Below are 25,321 nucleotides of genomic sequence, written 5' to 3' on the forward strand. Positions count from 1 at the left end.
GCGTGTTGGGAGCAGCTAAGCATGCTCGGTGGTCAGGCCCCCGCCGCGCGAGGGACAGATAACTCGTGCGCATGCCCAACCTCGCGCCAACACGTTCAGCTTCTTTCCTTCCTGCGGGATTCTTTTCTTTCCGGCCTCGCCCAGGCTAGCTTTTCCCCGCCCCACCAACACCCCCTTTTCAGGGATTTTTGCGGTGGGCGGGACACCCCAAGCGCGTTCCCAGGAGTGTGTACGCGCGCGTTCATGGGAGATGAAAGAGGGAGGGCACTAAACACTGGGTGTGGAAGGCGACCAGGGGACCGAGGGTGACGGAAGGCGCCTGCGCTCTCGAGGCGGTGCGGCGAGGCTACGGGAATGGCGGAGGAGCGGGGCGGAAACGGCCCCAGAGGACTGGCGACGCACGCGCATTGGGCCGCCGGCGCCCCGCCCACTTTGTCAGTTACCCCTCCTCCTCCTCCTCCTCCTCCTCCTCCTCCTCCACCCTCCCGGAAGTGCAGCCGCCCTCGCGCCCACCAGCGGCCACCCCCTGCGGCAGGCCCCGCCCCCATCGGCCCCGCCCCCCGACTCTCCACCCCCTCCCTCCGGTGGTGGCGCCGGGTTGCAGCGCCGGTCGTGGCGGTTTCGTTGCCCGAAGCCGGGAGCGCGGAGTCGTCCCCGGGGGAGGCGGCCAGGCTATGATCGCGGGTCCCCGGCGGTCCGCTCCGGCCAAACAGAGTCTCTGTCTCAGCTGGTGCCTGCGCTCGAGCGGTCGTCTCAGCCCAATCCCGCGGCGCAGTTGGCGGCGGCGCCCCCGGCGCGCCCCCTCCTCCGATGGCGGCAGAGATCCAGCCCAAGCCTCTGACCCGCAAGCCGATCCTGCTGCAGCGGGTCGAGGGCTCTCAGGAGGTGGTGAACATGGCCGTGATCGTGCCCAAGGAGGAGGGTGTCATCAGTGTCTCGGAGGACAGGTGAGAACCGCTGCCCCCTCGGCCGCGAGCAGGGGCGGGACGGGCCGGCGGTCCCCGAAGCCAGCTTCTGGGGCTGTGCCTCCACGTCGGCGCGAGGGCGAGAGCGCTTGCCCAAGTTTTTATTCTAATGCGCATCCTGCTGGTGCCGGTGTCCAGCCGCGCAGTCGCCGCTGCTGCGTGGCTCCGGGACGCGGAGCCGGGACGGCGGCGTTCTGTTGGGGCTTGCTCGGGTGGCGTCCGCCGGGGCCAGGGTGGCCCTTGGACTAACGGTGCGCCGGCCACTGGACCTTGGTCCAGCCCTGAGGACAGTGGAGGGAGAGGGAGGCGCTGCCCGGCCCTGCAGGTGTGTGCGTGGGGAGGATGCTCAGAGCTCTGCAAGATAACTAAGGGGTTTTGAGAACTCGGGTACAGTTCTGAAGGCTCCAGACTGAGGAAAGCAAATGCCACTCCCTTCGCCCAGACATTCTCACCGAATCCAGATCTCCCAGACATCTTCCACTGAATTCAATAAATATTGCAAGTTGTGAAGAGTATCTGGGCTTGTGCCCAGAAGGAGAGCTGACTTCTCTCCTTTGCCCTATTTAAGCTCAAGGGGAAGCTCCTGGAACTTTTGGAGGGACCACTGCTGCAAATAGCTCTGGAGTTCCTTCCCTTTGCTTGCTTCCTTTCTTTCTTTTTTTTTGCCTAATTTTGCTTAATTTGCAGAAGTAGAGCCAGTTGTTCTGCCTGTAGTATTCTCCCATATTTTTTAGACAGTGCTGTTTTTTTGTTTGTTTGAACTTAATGTCCTTTAATATGCAAAGATTATGCAGATGAAGCTCATTTCCAGAGGAATGAAGCTTAAATATAGTAGTAATAGTTTTGATCTGAAATTGTTGCTTTTATAGTTTAAACTCGTATTCTACAAAATGTCATATTATAGAGGTATATGACAAGGAGTTTTAGCCTTTAAATGGTAGATAGGTTTTCTTAATGTAAGTTAACATTGTACTGAGGTAAAACATATTTTTTCTTGGTGACTTGTAAAATTTCAGGCAAAGAAAGGCGAAGCAACAATGTGTTCATACCGTCTTTATCGTCATTTTAGTGCTTTGCATGCAGTGTGGTCTCAAAAAATGTGCCTGACAGGTCTATTCATATCACAGATTCTTCAGTATAATTAGGATGATTACATATTAATGTCATATTTTTGTCTACATCGTACTCCATAAGATGGCCAAATGGTGCCTGATTCACTTCCTATACAGATCCAAGGGAAAATATTGTAAACATACCCCAATGGCAAGCAGTCTGCTAAGAACAGAAGAAATTCATGGGTTGTAATGGAATATATGGATGTAGAAACCACTTGAAATTCACAAAGAAGGCTTAAGAGTGTTTAATTTTTCCACAGAGGCAAAATTCTACTGAAGAGGTTGCTTCTGGACCTAGAAATTCTTTGTCACAGAATAGTGTTTTTTTAAAAGAGAATATATCGATAGACGTCACTTTCCCTGTCTTTAACTACTAGAGGTGAAACTGCTCATTCTAACTGCTGTAGGAAATTCATAAGTAAGTTTGTTGAATCAAGTAGGAGAGGGAGAAAGGTAATTAAAACCTAAGTGGCTTTAGTATTAGTTTTGGAACTTTCTACTTTGGAAGTAGAAGTTAGTTTTCCTAGTTTTCTTTTTTTTAAGTGTTCAAAGGGATCTTAGAGATTATTTGCTATAACACCTTCATTTTACGGTTGAGAAAATTTAAGCCAGAGAATTTACCTGCCCAAATTCATGTACCTGGTGGTGAAACCAAGCTTGGCTCCTGGTTTCTGATTTCCATCTCACTGTTTATACTAAAGGAAACAACTTTAGTTGGGGGTATGTTTTAGAGTATTTGGAGACTCTGAAGTAGCATATATGAAAGAAAGTGAAGATACATTTCATTTGATTATGGGACAGAATGACTGCAGTGTTTAGCTATATATTAATTTTTACTCTCTCAGTTTAGAATATAAGTAATAGAAAATATATTATAATGCAGTTAGTGTTAAGTAAGTCTAGGATTTTTCTTGATGTATTTACTTATTACTCAGGTCAACAAGTCCGTGTTTCTGTAGGTCATATAGTCACGTGTGACAAGAACTTTGTTAGAGCTCAGTTTTAATCATGGCTTCCATTAAAAGAGAACTGATCTCTATTCTTTCTTTTCAAAAGCTGGTGTCACTGTCACTTGATGTAATAGTAAAGATATGAAGATAGAATATTGGATTTTCATCAAAACCTACCAAGCCATTTCCATTTACCACTTCAGCTAGACTCTAGTAGTTTTCATTCCTGAACTGTAAGGTTAAACTGCAAAATAATGTCCTAGTTCTGAATGACAGTGTCTCAAGTCCTTTTGAAATCTTGGTTTTCCTTTTTGACCTCTGATTCCTAATAGCCTTTGTGATATCTTCGAAAGCAACATTTTCTATCTTTTAAAACAATGTTATTGGTGCTTGTTGTCCATTTATCTTCTCCATGAATTCCCTAAGGTGCTATGTGTGTCTTACTCATTGTAATATCTTAAGGTCTAGTATGGTGGCCGGCACATAGTAGGCCCTCAATGAATATATATCGATGCCTGATCTTTTTGTTGTTCCTGAAAGCACATCTTAATTATTGTAGACATTTCATTGATATTTGTTTGAATGAATTTTATGAAAACCAATGGAAGTTCTGTGTGGACAAATGTTCGGAAAAGGATTGGACTGGATGGCCTTGAAAGATGCCTTAAGGCACTTCCCTGGTGATCCAGTGGTTATGACTCCGAGCTTCCACTGTAGAGGGTACAGGTTTGATCTCTGACTGGAGAAGATCCCGCATGCCACACAGACCAGCCCAAAGTTTTTAAAAACATGAAGAAAAGGTGCCTTAAAATTTTGAAAGACCATGCATTGTTCATTCATTGTGTCAACAAACATTTAAATGCCTTTCCTGTGTTCCATGCACATGTGCACACTTCATTGGTGAAAATGACAAGGTCCTTTCAAGGTGCTCATAGTTCAGTGGGGCGTGGGTGTGTGTGTGTGGAATTTTAGAAGGAAATAAAACCACAACCTCCAAGATTTAGTTCTGAAAAGAGAATTTTTACATGAGAAAGAATAGCTGGGTTCTACAGCCCTCTTGTTCCTTAAATTGTACTTACTTTAGAGGATTCTTTTGTTTGGGCTGTAATACCACTTTCACCCTAAGGCTGCTGTCCATCATGGGTTGATAATATTTTAAGCTTCAGGACCAAGAGTGGCTGAAAACCCTTATTTTCAGTTCATCTGAGCACAGCTAAAACAGCCTTTAACTTTATTTCATACCAAGGGAGAAAACATAAGGAAATTGAAGAAATATAAAAATGGGATTTCCCTGGTGGTCTGGTGGTTGAGACTCGGCACTTTCACTGCCGTGGCCTGTGATCAGTCCCTGGTGGGGAACTCTCACAAGCTGCGGCCAAAAAAAAAAAGGAAGAAGAGATAAAAACAATCTGACTTACAAGTATAGATTTCTGGTATCATAAAATAGAGTTTGTTCTCAGAACTCACTGGCCTTATCTGAGCCTGTCTTTGCTTTGGTTGTAGCTAGATTCCATCTCCAAAGGATATGCCCAACTTGGGTCCATTGGGCTCCTCATTTCCCACCTTCTGCCTGGACTATCTTTTCTGAGTGAATGTCATTTTAGCATGCTTTGCTTAGGAGTTTCCTCCCAGACATTTTGGCTGTATTTTGGTCTAGACTACTCTCTAGCTTGCAGCTTACCAGGGTGTGTCCAGTGGAGCCTCTTCAGGTATTGAAAGCTAGAAGAGACTGCTCCAGGTGGTACCCAGCCCAGTCCAGACCTTTATCTTTGTAAGTTCTTTATATGCATATCTTCACACAAGTCAACAATCTTAGCATTCACACTGAGTTTCAGTAACTCTAGGTAGTTACTATTAAACAGTTATAGGAAATTGTTCCTTCACTAGGAGTGTATACCCATGCAATGGGTAAAAGTGGGTCAGATTTTTATCTTGTATAAAGGAGATGTGTTGAAGAGGGGATACCACCCAGTGGGGTTGTTGAAGGATCTCTTCTGCTTGTAATGGTTAAAGACCAAGGAACTCTCCTCCAGATGGGTATTGCAGCATGAATAGGAGTTCATGTGAGAAATCAAGGGTGTTGTAAGGGGCATTCTAGCTCGAGGGGGGAGGAAAAATCTCCCTGTGCATTGAGAAGCACTAGAATAGATTGGTTAAGAATGTAGTCAGGACTCAGTTGCTCGATTGTGTCTGACTCTTTGTGACCTGATAGACTTGAACCTGCCAGGCTCCAGCAGGCAGCTTGAATTCAGAACTCAGCTCTGAGTATCACACTTTGAGGAATCTGGAAAATTAGTGTCTCCAGAGGAATAATTATGATAGCAAACATTCTAGAAATGAGAAAAGAAGAGAAGCAAAAGGCAAGGGAGAAAAGGGAAGGATATACCCAAATGAATGCAGAGTTCCAGAGAAGAGCAAGAAGAGATTAGAAAGTCTTCTTTAGTGAACAATGCAAAGAAATAGAGGAAAACAATAGAAGGGGGAAGACTAGAGATGTCTTCTAGAAAATTGGATGTATCAAGGGAACATTTCATGCAAGGATGGGCACAATAAAGGACAGAAACAATAAGGACCGAACAGAAGCAGAAGATACTAAGAAGAGGTGGCAAGAATACACAGAAGAACTATTGAAAAAGTTCTTAATGACCTGGATAACTACAATAATGTAGTCACTCACCTAGAGCCAGACATCTTGAAGTGTGAAGTCAAATGGGCCTTAGGAAGCATTACTATGACAAAGCTAATGGAGGTGATGAAATTCCAGCTGAGCTATTTCAAATCCTAAAAGATGGTGCTGTGAAAGTACTGCACTCGATTTGTCAGCAAACTTGGAACACTCAGCAGTGGCCACAGGACTGGAAAAGGTCATTTTTCATTCCAATCCCGAAGAAAGGCATTATCAAACAATGTTCCAACTGCCGCACAATTGTGCTCATTTCACAGGCTATCAAGGTAGTGCTCAAAATCCTTTAAGCTAGGCTTCAGCAGTAAGTGAACCGAGAACTTCTGATGTCTAAGCTGGATTTAGAAAAGTCAGAGGAACCAGAAACCAAATTGCTAATGGTTTAGAAACCAAATTGCTATGATCTATCCGCTGGATCATAGAGAAGGCGGCAAGGGAATTCCAGAAAAACATCTACTTGTGCTTCATTGACTATGCTAAAGCCTTTGACAGTGTGGATCACAACAAACTGTGGGAAATTCTTAAAGAGATGGGAATACCAGACCACATTACCTGTCTCCTGAGAAGCCTGTATGCAGATCAAGAAACAACAGAAGGACATGAAGCAATGGACTGGTTCAAAATTGGGAAAGGAGTTCATCCAGGCTGTATTGACACCCTGCTTGTTTAACTTATATGGGGAGCACAACATGCAAAATGCTGGGCTGAATGAATCAGAAGCTGGAATCAAGATTGCCGGGAGAAATGCCAACAACCTCAGATATGCAGATGACACCACTCTAATGGCAGAAGGTATAGAGGAACTAAAGAGCTTCTTGACGAGGGTGAAAGAGGAGGGTGAAAATGCTTGTTTAAAACTCAGCATTCAAAAAACTAATATTATGGCATCCAGACCTTGGAAGGAAAGCTGTGACAAATCTAGACAGCGTGTTAAAAAGCAGAGATAGCACTTTGCCAGCAAAGGTCTGTCTAGTTAAAGCTGTGGTTTTTCTGGTAGTCAAGTTCATATGTGAGAGTTGGGCCATAAAGAAGGCTGAGCGCCAAAGAATTGATGGTTTGAAACTGTGGTGCTGGAGAAGACTCTTGAGAGTCACTTGGACAGCATGGAGATCAAACCAGTCAATCCTAAAGGAAATCAATCCTGAATATTCATTGGAAGGACTGCTGCTGAAGCTGAAGCTCCAATACTTTGGTCACCTGATGGGAAGAACTGATCATTGGAAAAGACCCTGATGCTGGGAAAGATTGAAGGCAGGAAGAGAAGGGGATGACAGAGGATAAGATGATTGGATGGCATCACTGATGCAATGGACATGAGTTTAAATAGGCTCCAAGAGTTTTGGTGATAGACAGGGAAGCCTGGGGTGCTACAGTCCATGGGGTTGCAGAGAGCCAGACAAGGCTTAGAGACTGAACAACAACCACAAACATTCCTAAAACCTCTGAGTGACAGAATTTGAAACTCTTCTCTGGATAAAGAGGCCTGAGGGTGTGGTGGTAGGGTGTGATGGAGAAGGCTGTGGGGACAGGCCTGCAGGGGGTGAGGGTAATTGGGAGGGACAGTGGAGAACTGCCACCTTGTATGCCACTTGATTAAGGACCAGTTTAGGAACATCATTATCTGTGTTCTCTGTAAGCCCTAAGGGGTTAGGACCATATGGTGGGTAATAGGGAGTCATATTTTATCTCAGTAGACGGTCTGTCCTCTAGTGCCATCTTGTTCAGTCGCTCAGTTGTATCCGACTCTTTGCGACCCCATGGACTGCAGCGCGCCAGGCTTGTGTGTCCTTCACTGTCACAGAGGAGATAGCCAATTTGTATATGTTCATTGAATGAATTGATGCAATGGCTGATCTATCAATTGTTTGGAATGGAATGGGCCTGAGGAGGTGGTGTGTTTCCTGAAGTAAAGATATGTGAGTTGAACCTGAGAGAAGCTGGAAAGAAAGTGAAATTGGTAGTCACTCAGTCGTGTCCAACTCTGCGAACCCGTGGACTATATCTCACCAGGCTCCTCTGTCCACGGAATTCTCCAGGTAAGAATACTGGAGTGGGTAGCCATTCCCTTTTCTAGGGGATCTTCTCGACCCAGGGACTGGACCCAGGTCTCCTGCATTGCAGGCAGCTTCTTTACCACCTGAGCCACCAGCGAGAAGGTTAGCAGCTTACTTTGGAACTGGCTAATGTTACAACAAGGAATAGGAGTGGGAAGGGGCTGGAATGAGAGAGCTTTAGGATTTTAAAAAGTCTTTAAGGCGTTTTTTCCCCAACTCTGAACTACTCTAAGAGGCCATGAGTACTTGACTGTTTCTTCTTTATATTGGAGTATAGTTGATTTACAATGTTGTGTTTCTGCTGTAGAGCAAAATGACTCGTATACATATACATATATCCTCTCCTTTTTAGATTCTCTTCCTAATGGGTCATTATTGAGTAGAGTTCCTTGTGCCATTAAACAGAGGCTTGACACACTCAAAAATAAAAAAAAGTTTCAGTTCAGTTCAGTGGCTCAGTCATGTCTGACTTTTCGTGACCCCATGGACTGCAGCACGTCAGGCTTCGCTGTCCATCACCAACTCCCACAGCTTGCTTAAACTCATGTCCATCGAGCTGGTGATGCCATCCAACCATCTCATCCTCTGTCGTCCCCTTCTCCTCCTGCCAGTAGCAGTAGGTTCTTATTAGTTATATGTTTTATATATAGTACTATGTATATATCAGTCCCAGTCTCCCAATTTATCCCTCCTCCCCTCCCCGCCTTAGTAGATTAGATTGTTATCTGCATCTGTGATTCTGTTTCTGATTTTAAGTAGGTTCATTTGTGACTGTTTCTTAAAAAGATAATGTTAAAATATCATTTGTAAATCCTCACACCGTTGGCTCATACCATTGATTCTTTTCATTGTGAAATTGTACTGTCTTGGTCCTCTAGTTGAAACCGTTAGTTTCATTTAATACATTGGCTCAGTTAGTTGAGCTCATGGTATTTTATATACCATGCATTTTCTAACACTTGAATTAAAATTTTTCAAATGCAAATCAACATTTTTCCCAATGTGCAAACATAGTTCTGAAAGTTGAGGACTTTCTGGAATGATGGTGTGAGGTCTCTGAAGTTGACAAAATTGGAAGCCATCTGAACTGTTTTTTAGTTTGACTAAAGAGGTCTGTCTCATCAAAGTTGTGGTTTTTCCAGTAGTCATGTGTGGATGTGAGAGTTGAGCTATAAAGAAAGCTGAGCGCCAAAGAACTGATGCTTTTGAACTGTGGTGTTGGAGAAGATTCTTGAGACTCCCTTGGACTGCAAGGAGATCCAACCAGTCCATCCTAAAGGAAATCAGTCCTGAATATTCATTGGAAGGATTGATGTTGAAGCTGAAATTCCAATAGTTTGGTCACCTGATGCAAAGAACTGACTCATTTGAAAAGACCCTGATGCTGGGAAAGATTGAGGGCAGAAGGATAAGGGGACAACAGAGGATGAGATTTTTGGATGGCATCACCGACTCAATGATCATGAGTTTGAGCAAGCTCTGGGAGTTGGTGATGGACAGTGTGGCCTGGTGTGCTGCAGTCCATGGGGTTGCAAAGAGTCAGACATGACTGAGTGACTGAACGGAAACTTTTTTTTGAGTATGTCAGGCCTCTGTTTAATGCCAGAAAATTAGTAAACTTTCAGCTATGCACCAGAGACTCATCACTTGCTGCTAGTAATTGCTGGTTTCAAGGTCCCCAAATGGGAATCTGCCCCATATGATTTTGAAAATGAGACCTTTACTCTGAATTCAGAGCATGTGGCAGTCTTCATGCCAGCAGATCTGTCTGGAAACAGGCTGCCTCTGGGTCTCTAAAGGTCAAAATACAGATTGACTTTTTTTAATATTTAAAAAATTTTAATTGGAGGATAATTACTTCACAGTGTTGTTGGTTTCTGCCATAGAACAACAGGGATCACCCTTAAGATCACGTATTTCCCTTCCCTTGTGAGCCTCCCTCTCACCTCCCATCAGTTCAGTTCAGTTCAGTCGCTCAGTCATGTCCGACTCTTTGCAACCCCATGAATCCCAGCACGCCAGGCCTCCCTGTCCATCACCAACTCCCGGAGTTCACTCAGACTCACGTCCATCAAGTCAGTGATGCCATCCAGCCATCTCATCCTCTATCGTCCCCTTCTCCTCCTGCCCCCAATCCCTCCCAGCATCAGAGTCTTTTCTAATGAGTCAACTCTTCGCATGAGGTGGCCAAAGTACTGGAGTTTCAGCTTCAACATCATTCCTTCCAAAGAAATCCCAGGGCTGATCTCCTTCAGAATGGACTGGTTGGATCTCCTTGCAGTCCAAGGGACTTTCAAGAGTCTTCTCCAACACCACAGTTCAAAAGCATCAATTCTTCGGTGCTCAGCCTTCTTCACAGTCCAACTCTCACATCCATACATGACCACGGGGAAAACCATAGGCTTGACTAGACGAACCTTTGTTGGCAAAGTAATGTCTCTGCTTTTTAATATGCTATCTAGGTTGGTCATAACTTTCCTTCCAAGGAGTAAGCGTCTTTTAATTTCATGGCTGCAGTCACCATTTGCAGTGATTTTGGAGCCCAAAAAAATAAAGTCTGACACTGTTTTCACTGTTTCCCTGTCTATTTCCCATGAAGTGATGGGACCGGATGCCATGATCTTCGTTTTCTGAATGTTGAGCTTTAAGCCAACTTTTTCACTCTCCACTTTCACCAAGAGGCTTTTTAGTTCCTCTTCACTTTCTGCCATAAGGGTGGTGTCATCTGCATATCTGAGGTTATTGATATTTCTCCCTGCAATCTTGATTCCAGATTGTTTCTTCCAGTCCAGTGTTTCTCATGATGTACTCTGCATATAAGTTAAATAAGCAGGGTGATAATATACAGCCTTGACGTACTCCTTTTCCTATTTGGAACCAGTCTGTTGTTCCATGTCCAGTTCTAACTGTTGCTTCCTGACCTGCATACAGATTTCTTAAGAGGCAGGTCAGGTGGTCTGGTATTCGCATCTCTTTCAGAATTTTCCACAGTTTATTGTGATCCACACAGTCAAAGGCTTTGGCATAGTCAATAAAGCAGAAATAGATGTTTTTCTGGAACTCTCTTGCTTTTTCCCTGATCCAGCGGATGTTGGCAGTTTGATCTCTGGTTCCTCTGCCTTTTCTAAAACCAGCTTGAACATCAGGAAGTTCACGGTTCACGTATTGCTGAAGCCTGGCTTAGAGAATATCACTATGGGAAAGCTGCTCAAGGAGGTTCACTAAGGAGGCTCAGCTTCCAGTGATCCCCAAACTCCTGACGGTTCTGAATTTCCTACTTAATTTACACAATCAACGCAGATTCTATCCAGGGCCTAAAGATCTTAATCAGGGTACATTCATCTGGATATCGCAAGGTAAGGGGAGATGTTTTGAGAGACAGTTCTGATGCTCCTAAAATGAAGCGTCTGGGATTGTGAGATCCTGGCCAGCTATCTTGTATTTCAAGTGTTACTAAACTTACTTTGAAACAAGAAAAATAGGCTTTAAAAAATCATAGAGCAGTAGCAGTCAGATGAGACTTTGGAGAGTTTGACCTTTTCCCAAGCAAACGAAATCAAAACTTTAAAAATGGAAAAACTTTTTTCCTTGCACAGCATCTTCCCCTGGCTTAGTTTTCACTGTGAATTTAGCTTTGAGAGGGAGAGATTTTCTGTTTGTTGTTGAAAGCCATTTTGGTGTCATTAAAAAGTAACAGCTTTGGAGAAATTAAAACAGTACCATTTAGAAGTCAGTAAGTAAATTGTGATTTAAGACTATTTTAAGTATTAATCTATTGACATCTGGAACCCTAAACTGAAAAGTGAAAGTGTTAGCTGCTCAGTTGTGTCCAACTCTTTGTGATCCCATGGACCAGACAGCCCGCCAGGCTCCTCTGTCCATGTAATTCTCCAGACAAGAATACTGGAGTAGGCAGCCATTCCCTTCTCCAGGGGATCTTCCCGACCCAGGTTTCCAACCCAGGTCTCTTGCATTGCAGGAGGATTCTTTATGTTTGTGCCACCACTCTAAACTGAGTTATATGCAGAATTACTTACCTGAAAAGAAAATGTCCATCAAGCCAAACTTTTTTTTTCCTCAACTACAGTATCAGAATTTGATCTCTGATTCCTCTGCCTTTTCTAAATCCAGCTTGAACATCTGGAAGTTCTTGGTTCCCATACTGTTGAAGTCTAGCTTGTAGCATTTTGAGTATTACTTTGACTAGAGATCAAATTGCCACTATTTACTGGATCATAGAAAAAGCAAGAGAATTCCAGAAATACATCTACTAAAGCCTTTGACTGTGTGGGTCACAATAAACTATGGAAAATTCTTAAAAAGAGACAGGAATACCAGACCACCGTACCTGCCTCCTGAGAAATCTGTATGCAGGTCAAGAAGCAACAGAACTGGACATGGAACAACAGACTGGTTCCAAATTGGGAAAGGAATACGTCAAGGCTGTATATTGTCACCCTGCTTATTTAACTTATATGCAGAGTGCCCCATGTGAAATGCCAGGCTGGATGAAGCATTAGAATCAAGATTGCTGGGAGAAATAACAGTAACCTCGGATATGCAGATGACACCACCCTAATGGCAGAAAGTGAAGAGGAACCGAAGAACCTCTTGATGAAAATGAAAGAGGAGAGTGAAAAAGCTGGCTTAAAACTCAACATTCAAAAAACGAAGGTCATGGCATCCGGTCTCATCACTTCATGGCAAATAGATGGGGAAACAATGGAAACAGTGACAGACTTTATTTTCTTGGGCTCCAAAATCACTGCAGATGGTGACTACAGTCATGAAATTAAAAGATGCTTGCTTCTTGGAAGAAAAGCTATGACCAACCTAGGCAGCATATTAAGAAGCAGAGACATTACTTTGCCGACAAAGGTCTGTCTAGTCAAAGCTATGGTTTTTCTGGTAGTCATGTATGGATGTGAGAATTGGACTATAAAGAAAGCTGAGCACCAAAAAATTGATGCTTTTGAACTGTGGTGTGGGGAAGACTTTTGAGAATCCCTTGGCTAGCAAGGAGATCAAACCAGTCCATCCTAAAGGAAATCAGTCCTGAATATTCATTGCAAGGACTGATGCTGAAGCTGAAACTCCAATCCTTAGGCCATCTGATGCAAAGAATTGACTCCTTGGAAAAGACCCTGATGCTGGGAAAGATTGAAGGCAGGAGGAGAAGGGGTCGACAGAGAATGAGATGGTTGGATGGCATCACCGACTCGGTGGACATGAGTTTGAATAAGCTCTGGGAGTTGGTGATGGACAGCGAAGCCTGGCATGCTGCAGTCCATGGGGTCACAAAGAGTCGGACATGACTGAGGGACTGAACTGAACTGAAAAATTGTTTCAGAGGTGTAAGCAACAAATAAGACCAAAAAGTAAAACAGAGTCCTCTACTTGTCTCTTGCCAGGGAGTGCTTTTTTGTGCTCTCATGTGTCTTTAATTTAAGGAATCTTGGAAAAGAACTGAGACTGGGTGTCTGATCCCTGCTGAACCCTGCATTGACCTTGCGCACCTGGCATTTCAACACTGTAAACATTAGTTCTCCTTCTAGCAGAGGAGAATGCAGCCTGGCTGTGAGTATGGCACTGTGATGACCCCACATTGGGATGAGACAAATGTAAAGTCTCCGCACCTCCACGATCCTAAAACCTGGAGCCGGAGAAAGTGTTCAGAGGGGGCAGGCTTGCCACGGGCTTTATGAGATGGTGTAAAATGATGCTTTCCGGAGTCTTTGGCTGGCAGCCGTCCTTTATTCCTGGATGAAATATTAAAGAGGCGTCTGTTTTGTATCGATGCCTAATACCTAGTTGAACTGGATTCTCTACATTCTTATTTCCAGATGAATTCTTCAGTTTGAAATATTAGTACTAAACAGTTTAATCCTTCAGTTTGAAATATCAGTACTAAACAGTTCAGCTGTGAGTGGTTTTCTGGGCCCTAAGTCAGGTTCTGAATTGCCTAGAGTAATGCTTTTGAAACTTTTGGGACCATAAATCATAGCAAGAAGTATATTTGCATTTGCTACTGGAGATTCACATACAGGGACATATAACACACATGTGTAACCAGGACAAAAGTTTGGTTAAATGGTGTCCTTTCATTATGACATGCACACTGATACTTTGTTTTCTCGTAGCCGTCATAAAATCCTAGTTGTGGCTCATGCAGATGATTTCATGACTCAGAATGGGTTGAAAACAACGGATTTTTTTTTCCTTTAAACTGTTTATTTTGTGTCGGGGTATAGCCGATTTGCGGTAGTTTGAGGTGAACAGTGAAGGGATTCAGCTATAGATATACATGTATCCATTCTTCCCCAGGCTCCTCTCCCATCCCGGCAGCCACATAAAATTGAGAAACTGTTGAAAGTTTTGTACACTCTTTGTCTGTATGTAGTTTTGGTTTTCTAGGAGATGGAAATACATTACAGTTCAACTCAGGGACGTTTACCCACCAGCCTACCTCACCCCTGACCTGTCTTGCTTTTCTGAATTTCCATAGATTAGAGAATTGACCTTGTCTCATTGGAAGCCTCCGGGTCAAGAGATAACTAACTAAGCCCTTTCAGCTGAAAGCCAAAGAGAGTTCAGAAGAAACCAGGAGTGCAGCAAATTGAACAGCTGTTGAAGTAGCTGTGTTTTGGCTTCCTGTGATGTGTTCATTTATTACTGAGTTAGGACTCAGAAATGATGCATCTCATCTAAGTTATGAAAGTCAGTACTAACCTCTCTATATGACTGACTGTGCTTTTCTTTTTAGCTGGGTGGATATACCTGTGATATGGAGCTATTGGGGGATTTTATGTGTTGTCTATTTGTTATTAAATTTTTAATCTCCTCAGTTTCTAAGGATCAGCTTATATCTTAAGTAATTATTATAATTACTTAATCCTCTGAAGGGTGTTCATATTTTAAATAAAGATAATATAACCATAATAAAGAATAATCGCTCATATATCTCTCAGAACATTCTATGTCGTATGTATTTCCCTCTAGCAGTTTTCCTAATGTAACTTTCAGAAATAGGACTGTAATCATACACTTTTCTGTTCTTGTCCCCTACTTAAAATTGTGGCACCAGGTCCCTAGTCTTTAATCATTTTAAGTGGCTGTATATCTTTCCTTCAGTATTCACCCGTATTTATTGAATGCTTGTCCTATATGAATTTGCTCCTGGAACTCATCATGAACAAGACATCTTACTTTCAAGGTGCTGATTACTAGGGTACAGCATTGGTGATTATCCATCACCAACTGTTGGCTGTTTATTTTCAGCTGTTTAAATGTTATGATGAACATTGTTGTGCATGTAGCTGTTTTTCCTTCCAGATTTTAGGTGATTTCTTTAGGAATAATTGTAAGAAGATTGCCATATTGCTTTCTGAAAGGCTTGTGCCACTTTATAATATTTACAGTGACATAGGAAGTATTAGTTTTCCAAATCTGAACAGCCACTGGTATTATTATTTAAAACTTTTGGGGGAGGAGGTTAAATTGGGAGATTGGGATGGACATATGCACACTGCTATATATGTAATAGATATAACTAATAAGAACCTACTGTACAACCCAGGGAATTCTATTCAATACTCGATAATGACTTATATGCAAAAAGAATCTAAAAGAGTGAATATATGTATATGTGTAACTGATTCACCTTGCTGTACACCGGAAACTTAACACAGCATTGTAAATCAACTGTACTCCAACAAAAATTTAAAAAATAAAAAATTTATTCACAATTTACTTAATAAATTATGGCACTTCATTGATGTTTAATTTGCATATTTGGACTGATTTATGAATATTTTTCTGTTTGCTTGTTTACTTGTTAATTTTTCCTTTTGTGAATTGTCTGTTCCTGACCTCTGTTTCTCCTGGTTCTCCTGAACAATTTTTTGTTTTTTGTATGTATAATAATAGCTGGACTTTCTTTAGCCTGGTCTGTGAGTTAATGGGAGAAGCATCATTTGGCTCTTTTCCAAACTTCAGGATTTCAGAGTCTCTTTCTGTGTCTGTGAATTGAGAACAGTGATTCCTCTGAGGATCGTTGGGAGGTTTACATGAGATGATATTCCTGTAGCACCTGGCATTGTACCTGGAGCATGGCTGGTGCTCAGGACAAGTTGGTTTTATTTTTTATGTATGGTACCACCATGCCTGTTGTCATGGTTTCATTAAGGCTTAACTATTTTAAGAATCGCCTTGGATACACAGAAGTGGGGCTGTGGAATTTTTGGTGGTTTGCTTTCTCATTGTTGAGTCCCTTTATCTTTTCTCTACATGTATCAAGGTGGGGTTACTCTGTCATCTTTTCCTGCCACTTCCCAAACTTGTCCTCCCTGAAAGGGAGGGGTCAGGGGAGTGGCTGGTGGATGGTGGCCCTGTGTTCTCTTTTGCAAACTTTTCTCTCTCTCCATTTGCCATCTTGTTCTGAAACAGTGTGTTCACTGCCTCCGTTGGCCTCCTGGGGGGCAAGGGCAGTGTATCCTGGGTCTTCCATGGGGAGTGTTGGGTTGGCCAAAAACTTTGTTTGGGCTTCTCCATAGATGGCGCGGAAAAACCCAAATGAACTTTTTGGCCAACTCAATATATTGAGGTGGTGGTTTAGTCTCTCCGTCGTGTCCAACTTTTTTGCAACCCCATAGACTGACTGTGGCTGGCCAGGTTTCCTCTATCCATGGGATTTTCAAGGCAAGAATACTGGAGTGGTTTGCCATTGCCATTTCCTCCTCCAGGGATTTCCCCAACCCAGGGATCGTACCTGCATCTCCTGCATTGGCAGGTGGATACTTTACCAACTGAGGCACCCAGGAAGCCTGATATATTGCAGTAGGGATGAAATTTTAACTACCCCCAGTTTAGCTGTCCTCCACCGGAAGACTGGACATTATAAATTGGCAACTAGTGGGCTGAGGTCCACCCTTGAACAGATTTTGTCGGTATATGCTATGTTTTTAGAAGTTTGAATTGGTAGCCAAGTTTTAAAAATCTGGATTTCACATACAAGTCCAGCTTGTTGGCTTCTCTTGACAAATGAGAAGATATAGCCGGAAGTCCCCCTCCTGTAAATCCCTGCTCTGCCCACTTGGCCCTGGGAGGCCATGCCCACGCTACCCCTGCTGCCTGCTGGCAGGAAAACAGTGCATGGTAACCAGAGAGCTTTTTTGGCTTCCTCTGAGTCTGAAAGGTATACTTCCCCTTTTATGGAGTCAGTGCTTAGAGGTTTTCTTTTCTTTTCTTTTTTTTTTTTGGTATTTAGAAGAAGGAGGAGAAATTGAAAGATAACCAAAATGCCTATATTTCTAAAAAATTAGGTGGGGGTGGAGGGAGATAATTAAGACACCTTTATAAGAGAACCTGATGTTGCACACAGTAAATAAATGTATAAATAAAGAGAAGTATTGGGAAATTAGGTGTGGCAACCTATCCCTTTCTGGATGCCTTGTAACAGTGTTTGGGGCCGGGAACCCAAGTCCCAGAAGCCTGGGTTTGACTCAGTAAGCTTAATTAAACTTTATTTTTGGGCTTCCCTGCTGGCTCAGTGGTAAAGAATCCAACTGCCAATGCAGGAAACACAAGTTCGAACCCTGTTCCAGGAACATCTCACATGCCAGGAAGCAGCTAAGGCCGTCAGCCACAGCTGTTGAGCCTGTGCTCTAGAGCCCAGGAGCTGCTGCTCCTGAAGCCCATCTCTGTGGGCATTTCTGCTTTAGCGACTGAAAATTTTTCTCTTGTAGAACTGCTCTAGGGATTAGCGATGCTCCCTGGGGCCGCCTCCTGCTCTCCTGACAGCTGCGTTCCCTCAGCTCACTCTAAATGTAAACATACTCAGAGCCGTTGACATTTTTCTGATTACCTTACATTCTGGGATGCTCATCACTGTGTTTCTCAAGGCCTCCAGCTCAGGACTTAGAATGTGGTAGGCAAAACTGGGGCAATAGAGGCTTGTGTTGTGTGTTACTTTACAGTGGGGCCTCCCCCAGTTTATAGGTGGTGGTTTACTCAGTAAGTTGTGTCCGACTCTTGCGACCCCATGGACTGTAGCCCACCAGGCTCCTCTGTCCATGGGATTTCCCAGGCAAGAATACTGGAATGGTTTGCCATTTGCTTCTCCAGAGGATCTTCCTGACCCAGGGATTGAACCCGTGTTTCCTATATCTTCTGCATTGCAGGCAGGTCCTTCACCTGCTGAGTCATCAGGGAAATCCCTGGTTTATAGGGGTCACTCTGAAACTAGCTGTCAGATAGCACTAGGTGGGTAAAGAACCTGCCTGCCAATGCAGGAGAGGTAAGAGATGTGGGTTCGATTCCTGGGTTGGGAAGATCCCCTGGAGGAAGAAATAGCCACCCACTCCAGTATTCTTGCCTGGAGAATCCCATGGACTGAGGAGTCTGGTGGGCTACGGTCCATAGGGTCACACAGAGTCAGACATGACTGAAGTGACTTAGCACACACGCACGCAAATGGTGGAGTGTCTTAGGTTTTTTTGGTACTGTGAACAGAAATCAACCTGGCAGGAGGCTCAGGTATCTTGCAGAATCCAAGGATGGGGATGGATTCGGGCCTTAGGAAGAGAACTAAAGACTGGAGCCTCGCTGCTGCTCCTGGGTTTGTTTGTATCTGCTTCATTCTTTTCTCTTGCTCACACTGGCTTCCTGTGTTTCTTACTTAGTCCACATGGCTTGTCAGCTGGTCCCGAGTTTTACATGTTATAGTCTAGATGAGCAGAGAGAGATGATGTCAGGCTCCCAGTCCCAGTTGTAGAATTCCTGGGGAAGGGACTTACTGGTCCCCAGGCAGGTCATCTGTCCATTTTAGGATTGTGCCCAGAAGCAGAGCACTGCTGCAGGAATGTAATCACTGCTGCAGCCTGGGGATGGGAAGTGCAGGGCAGGTCTCAGCAAAGAGGGCCTTCCCAGGTGACTCAGTGGTAAAGAAACCGCCTGCTAATGCCCTAGCTGTGGGTTTGATCCCTGGGTCCTGAAGATCCCCTGGAGTAGGAAATGGCAACCCACTCCAGTATTCATGTTTGGAAAATTCCAAAGGAAGTCTGGTGGGCTATAGTCCATAGGGTCGCAAAGAATCGGACAAGATTAAGCACGCACATGCACGCTCAGCAAGAGATGTAAGGTCAACAATCCAGCATGTGCCCACCGCTTGGGTGGGGCAGGGTGGGGTGGAGTTGTTGTCCTGGTAGCCGCAGATGATGAACTCAGACTCTTGCTTTTCTCATGATTTTCACTGCTCTCTTTCCCTTGAGGTCTGCTCACGTATATAGCCCTTGACACGTTCAGGTAGACATTTCTCCTCACTGCTTCGTTGGCTGATTTGACATGTTGACTGCTACTTTCCTCTAGTGAATATAAAGTGAGGGCTGGGTAGACATTCACAACTAGTGCTGAGCACAAAGCTATTGTTTTTTGAGAAATTTCAGCACTGGTAAGTGGACCCCATGTGGTGACCATATTTCTAAACTCCAAAACACATGGCAATGTAAAAGATTTTTTTCCTGATGGATGAGTATAGATAGATGGATGAATATATATGGATGGACTGATGAATATGTATCTATAGATCAATGAATATATATATGTAGATAGATAAACAATATATTTTGTTATACATTTAGCTAACTGAAATTCAAAAATGACTTGAAACTAGACTGCTGAGCACATAAGGACACTGTCTTTATCCTATTTCAGGGAGGAGGCTGAAAAAACTCCAGGATATTAATGGTAATGAATAACAGTTAACATTTACTGAGTACCTGCCGTGTGCCAGACCCTGTGTTAAGCCCTCTCTCTGCCTTTTCTTATCTAACCCTCCAAATGATTTTAGGAAGCTAGTATTTTACTCTTATTTGAAAGACAAGGATCAGATGCAGCCAAGGAAACAGAATGGGGATGTGCATGCCCCTAGTTCCTTGGACCCCACAGCCCTTTCATTCATCCTCCCTGTGCTACATGAGCCCTCAGAGGTGTAGAGGGACCAGTGAGGAGCCTCCACGGACATCACAGCAGGCTGAACTTGGTTTTTCAGAGGAAAAGCTAGCAAATCAGCTAACCAGTCAACGAGTGACAATGCAAATTAAGTGAAAAAAAAAGAGAGCAGACATCCTTTTTGCATCTGTGCGATGCCTTCTTCATCTGGTCTAAGTATGGGTTTCACAAAACTGTAGATATAACTATGAATGATATCAGGAAGAACTATGCATTTCCTGATGGACAACAGGGTCTGTGAATGATGAGGGCCTTTTGGGCTCCGTGGGTGTGTTTATAGGCTGATCCTTCTCACATAACCAGACCTCTGGAGATAGGTGGTCCTTGTCTGTCTTTGTCCTGCCGTCTCCAGCATGTGGCTTTCATCCCTATGGTTGCCCCATGATTGAAGATGGTTCTTTGGCTTTCAGTGTCACATGTGGTCATAAATTGATCACAAGGCCACCTAACTACAGGGGAGGATGGTGCATTTGTTTATTCATTGATTGATTTTTAACACTTTTTTTTTTTCTTTTTGGTCATGCCACATGGCATGCAGAATTTTAGCTCCCTGACCAGGGATTGAACCTGCACCCTTTGCATTGGAAGTGCAGAGGTAACCACTGGACCACCAGGGAAGTACCAACACTAACAAATTTGGATACTGGGAAGACAAATAACTAGTGTGATCTCAAATGAGACCATTGTTTAGGCGAACTGCGCTGTACTCTTTGAACCAGTGTTGACTTTAAGCTTGGGAATAGCCTTGTCCCCATGTGGGGTCCATTTGAATTTTGTAGCCTGTTCAACTGGTGACAGCTTCTCCTCCTCCTCCCAGCTCTGCCCCTTCTGCTTAAAGCACTGCAGGACTGCCTTTGCTGCTTGGAACGGCTTCCCAGATTGGCCAAATGCTGGAATCTAAATCCTAGTATCAGGATTAGAAATCTGTGGTTTCTTAAAATCATGAGTATAGGCCAGGGACTTTTAAGCTTTATTGTTGTTTAGTTGCTAAAGGTATTTAATTGGTCATGGACCACCCTCATGTTCATCAGTTATTCTGGCAAACAGACTATCAGGAAGTTTCCCCAATTCTTGCAGGCCTTTTAGAACCACCTGAACTCATTCATTTGCTCTTCTCATTTAGAATCAGATACTGAACTGCTGGAAGAATTTGTGTTTGTCCAACCAGTGGGTGCTCTCTCACATAAACAGCTGTAGTGTGGTTTCTACCAATATGTTTTTTTAAATTTATTTTATATTAGGATATAGTAGACTTTATTTTTTGGGGCTCCAAAATCACTGCAGATGGTGACTGCAGCCATGAAATTAAAAAAGACACTTACTCCTTGGAAGGAAAGTTATGTCCAACCTAGATAGCATATTCAAAAGCAGAGACATTATTTTGCCAACAAAGGTCCGGCTAGTCAAGGCTATGGTTTTTCCTGTGGTCATGTATGGATGTGAGAGTTGGACTGTGAAGAAGGCTGAGTGCCGAAGAACTGATGCTTTTGAACTGTGGTGTTGGAGAAGACTCTTGAGAGTCCCTTGGACTGCAAGGAGATCCAACCAGTCCATTCTGAAGGAGATCAGCCCTGGGATTTCTTTGGAAGGAATGATGCTAAAGCTGAAACTCCAGTACTTTGGCCACCTCATGCGAAGAGTTGACTCATTAGAAAAGACTCTGATGCTGGGAGGGACTGGGGGCAGGAGGAGAAGGGGACGACAGAGGATGAGATGGCTGGATGGCATCACTGACTCGATGGACATGAGTCTGAGTGAACTCCAGGAGTTGGTGATGGGCAGGGAGGCCTGGCGTGCTGGGATTCATGGGGTCGCAAAGAGTCGGACACGACTGAGCGACTGAACTGGACTGAACTGATAGATTTCCAATCTTGTATTAGTTTAGGTATATAGCAAAGTGACTTGTTATGCATATACATGCATCTATTCTTTTTCAGATTCTTTTCCCATATAGGTTATTACAGAGTATTGAGTAGAGTTCTCTGTGCTATATTTGTTGATTATTTATTTTATATATAGTGCTGTGTGTTTGTTAGTCCCAGCCCCCTAATTTATTCCTCCTCTCCTTCCTCCAGCTTCCAAGATGACTTTTTTTTCCCTCTTGTTACTCTGAGTTTGTTCTTGTCTTTAATTGTAGCATAAATTGAGGCAATTCTCTTCAAACTATAAATCAAAAGCACAAGGCAGAGACAAGAGAAGGCAATGTTGGATGGTAAAGAAAGCCAGATAGATCGGCTTGAATTGAATCCCAGCTCCTCCACTTACTAGCTGTGTGACTTATCTCATCGAGGTTAAAATCATTTTTAAAATGTGTTGGTGTGGGGCTTCCCTGGTGGCTCAGTGGTGAGGAATCCACCTGCCAATGCAGGAGACGCAGGTTCGATCCCTGGTCCAAGAATATTCCACACGCCATGGAGCAACCAAGCCTGTGTGCCACAACCATTGAGCCTGTGCTCTAGAACCCAGGAGCCACAACTGCTGAAGCCAGTGCGCCCTAGAGCCCTTGCTCCGAAACAAGAAAAACCGCAATGAGAAGCCTGCGCACCGCAACTGAAAAGTAGCCCCTGCTTGCCGTAACTGGAGAAAGTCTGGTGGCAGCAACGAACACCCAGCACAGCCAAAAATATTAATGAATAAATAAAAAATGTGTTAGGGCGCTCATAATTATTAAAGTACAGAAAGAGTTGTATGTAAAGGTTCTGGTGCATGATAGGATTTTTAGATGTTAGAAAATGCATTAATTCAGGGGTTTCCCTGGTGGTTCAGGGGTAAAGAATTCGCCTGTGATGCAGGAGAGGCAGATTCAATCCCTGGGTCAGAAAGATCCCCTGGAGAAGGAAATGGCCATCCATTCCAGTTTTCTTGCCTGGGAAATCCCATGGACAGAGGAGCCTGGTGGGCTACAGTCCATGGGGTCGCAAGAGTCAGACATGACTTAGCGATTAAGCAACAGCAAGGGCTTCGACTCTGCACTGTCAGTGCAGGGGCATGGGTTTGATCCCTGGTCAGGGAACTAAGATCCTGCATGCTGCAACTAAGAGTTTGCATGCCACGACAAACATCAAAGATCCTGAGTGCCGCAGTTAAGACCCGACACAGCCAAAATAAATAAGTAAAAATAAATATTGGAAAAAGAAAATACATTAATTCAGTTGATATCTCCAGTTCAAAAACTTAGGAAATTTGGTGTTTGGCATAATCTGAAGCATAGTGTCCGGCACATTACAAGCACTCAGTAACTAACTCTGCATCAAATTAATAATCCAAGAATTTATGTAACTCTTTGTCAAAGTGGAGAAGAAATTCCGTAGGGGTAAAGTTGTTACTTCTGTTGCTTATTTATCTTCAGTTATACACCCGGGTCAGGCATTATTATAATGGATTGTTTGGGAAGAAACTGGATTCTAAAGTAATAGAGCAGGAGATGCACCTGTCACTAGCAAACTGTCATTTGACCTTCTGTTAACAAAATATATCTTGTTTATGTCAGCGGAGTATGAGCGAGATGGTCACAACAGGCCTATAAATGTGGTATTGTAGTTAAGAGGACATGGAGCCCCTTTTGTATTTGGAATCATTTTGGTTAAAAAAAATTGCAAATATAACTCACAGTATGCCACTGTATTTTCAATTTTTGGATAAAATTATTATATACTTCAGCTGACAAAATCGAGCTGTTTGCCAGCATTGTCATTCTTAATTTATAATTCAAAGTACCTGCCTGCATACAAAGTAGTCATTTTCCACCGTTTAATTCTAGTGGTTGTTAGTTTCTTTCCCACTGAATGGACAAGATAATTTATCTTGCTCTAATTGTCTGTGGCAGAAAGCAGAAGCCCCGCAGTGCCGGTGTTCATGTAATTCAGTGACTTCAACTATGCGAAATGTAACTAAAACCTAGAAAATAAGTAAAAGTGACCTATAGCAGTCAAAATGTGATACAGGAACCCTGCTGCCTAAAATGTGTATATTTTCTTCCTAGACATACCCTTCAGACACCTACTAATATACTGATGTTATACTGAAATGTGTTAATAGTTACTGAAATACCGTATTTCATTGACTTGAAGATCCACTTTTTTTTTTCTTTAAACATCAGGATGAGTGGTTTCAAACAACACTTACTGTTTGCATAAGGTTCAGTGAGTTGGCTGGGGTGGTTGGTAGACCTGCCTGGACTTGTTTACATGACAGAAAGGCTGCAGCTAGAGAGAAGGGGAGCTCCAACCTGCAAGTACTTTTTCAGCTTCTGTTTGAGCCACGTTTACTAATGTCTCACTGGCCAAAGCAAGTTACACAGTCAGGCCCAGGGTCAGGGAGTGGGGTAGTAGACTGCCTGTTGATGAGAAGGGCAGTCACACCACAGACTGGCCACAGACACTGAGATAGGAGGGGTTTCTGAGTGTATTTTTTGCCAGCCATCTGCCATGATATTGCAGTGAAATCATAGTGTTTTATCTTTCTCAGTCATAAATAATGTATCTATGATTGATGATAGAGTTGATTAAATAGGGTATATATATTCAGTTTTTGATAGAAACAATTCATACTGAATGTCAGAATTTAAAATAATATAGAGGAACTTTCTTGGTGGTCCATTGATAAGGAATCTGCCTTCCAATGCAGGGCACATGGGTTCGATCCCTGGTTGGGGAACTAAGAGTCCACATGCTGCAGAGCAACTAAGCCTGAGTGCCACGATTACTGCGCCCCCACACCTCAACTAGAGGGAAGTGTGTTTGCTGCCGTGAAGAGTCTGTGCACTGCAATGAAAGATCCTGCAAGTTGTAACTAAAAATTTAAAAAGAAAATTAATTAATTAATTAAAGGGGCTCCCCAGGTAGTGCTAATGATAAAGAATCCACCTGCCAGTACAGGAGACGCAAGAGATGTGGGTTCGATCCCTGGGTCTGGAAGATCCCCTGGAGTAGGAAATGTCACCCAGCTCCAGTATTCTTGCCTGGAAAATGCCATGGACAGAGGAGTCTGGTGGATGACAGTATATGGGGTCGCAAACAGTCGGACACGACTGGGCGGCTAAGCACACACATAAGAGTTAAAGTGCTTCCTCATTCCCTTTTCCCCACATCTCAAATCCTAGAGGCAGCCATCAAGGACAGTTTGGTGTATATTTGGTGTGCTGAGCTGAACAGGGGCCCCTCAAAGATGTATTTTTTATTTTATTTAAAAATATTTATTTTAAATTAATTAATTGGCTGTGCCGGGTCTTAGTTGCCAGCACTCAGGATCTCTGATCTTTGTTGTGGCATGTGGGATTTTTCAGTTGTGGCATGCTCTAATTCCCTGACCAGGGATCGAACCCAGGCTCACTGCACTGGGAGTTTGGAGTCTTAGCTGCTGGACCACCAGGGAAGTTCCCATTTGAATTGATTTAAACCACTAAGTTTGTTGTAGTGATTTGTTACAGCCGCAAATGCACATGTCTATTTAATTTTTTACTTTTAAAGAAATACTTGGTTATTAGCTAGAAATTAAAATGAAAGGGTAGAAAGTAAAATCCCCTATTTTTCTTCAGCAGGTATTCCTA

The 25,321-nt window shown here is 43.4% G+C and overlaps 1 protein-coding gene across 3 annotated transcripts in view; it reads left to right on the plus strand.

Annotated features, from left to right (window-relative positions):
- The first annotated feature begins 585 nt into the window (after positions 1 to 585).
- Positions 586 to 25,321, plus strand: part of WDFY2 (WD repeat and FYVE domain containing 2) — a 183,160-nt gene continuing 158,424 nt past the window's right edge. For 2 of the 3 annotated variants that reach the window (XR_008700923.1, XM_055542219.1), the window contains exon 1: positions 810 to 947. Coding sequence is in view for 1 of the 3 variants with exons in the window: in XM_055542220.1 (XP_055398195.1) it covers positions 811 to 947 (137 nt within the window). In the remaining 2 variants the exon portion in view is untranslated. Of the gene's footprint in view, positions 948 to 25,321 lie in introns of all 3 variants that reach the window. The other variant, XM_055542220.1, reaches the window with a different exon arrangement.

The sequence above is a fragment of the Bubalus kerabau genome, chromosome 12, assembly GCF_029407905.1.
Source record: "Bubalus kerabau isolate K-KA32 ecotype Philippines breed swamp buffalo chromosome 12, PCC_UOA_SB_1v2, whole genome shotgun sequence".
Taxonomy (NCBI): domain Eukaryota; kingdom Metazoa; phylum Chordata; class Mammalia; order Artiodactyla; family Bovidae; genus Bubalus; species Bubalus kerabau.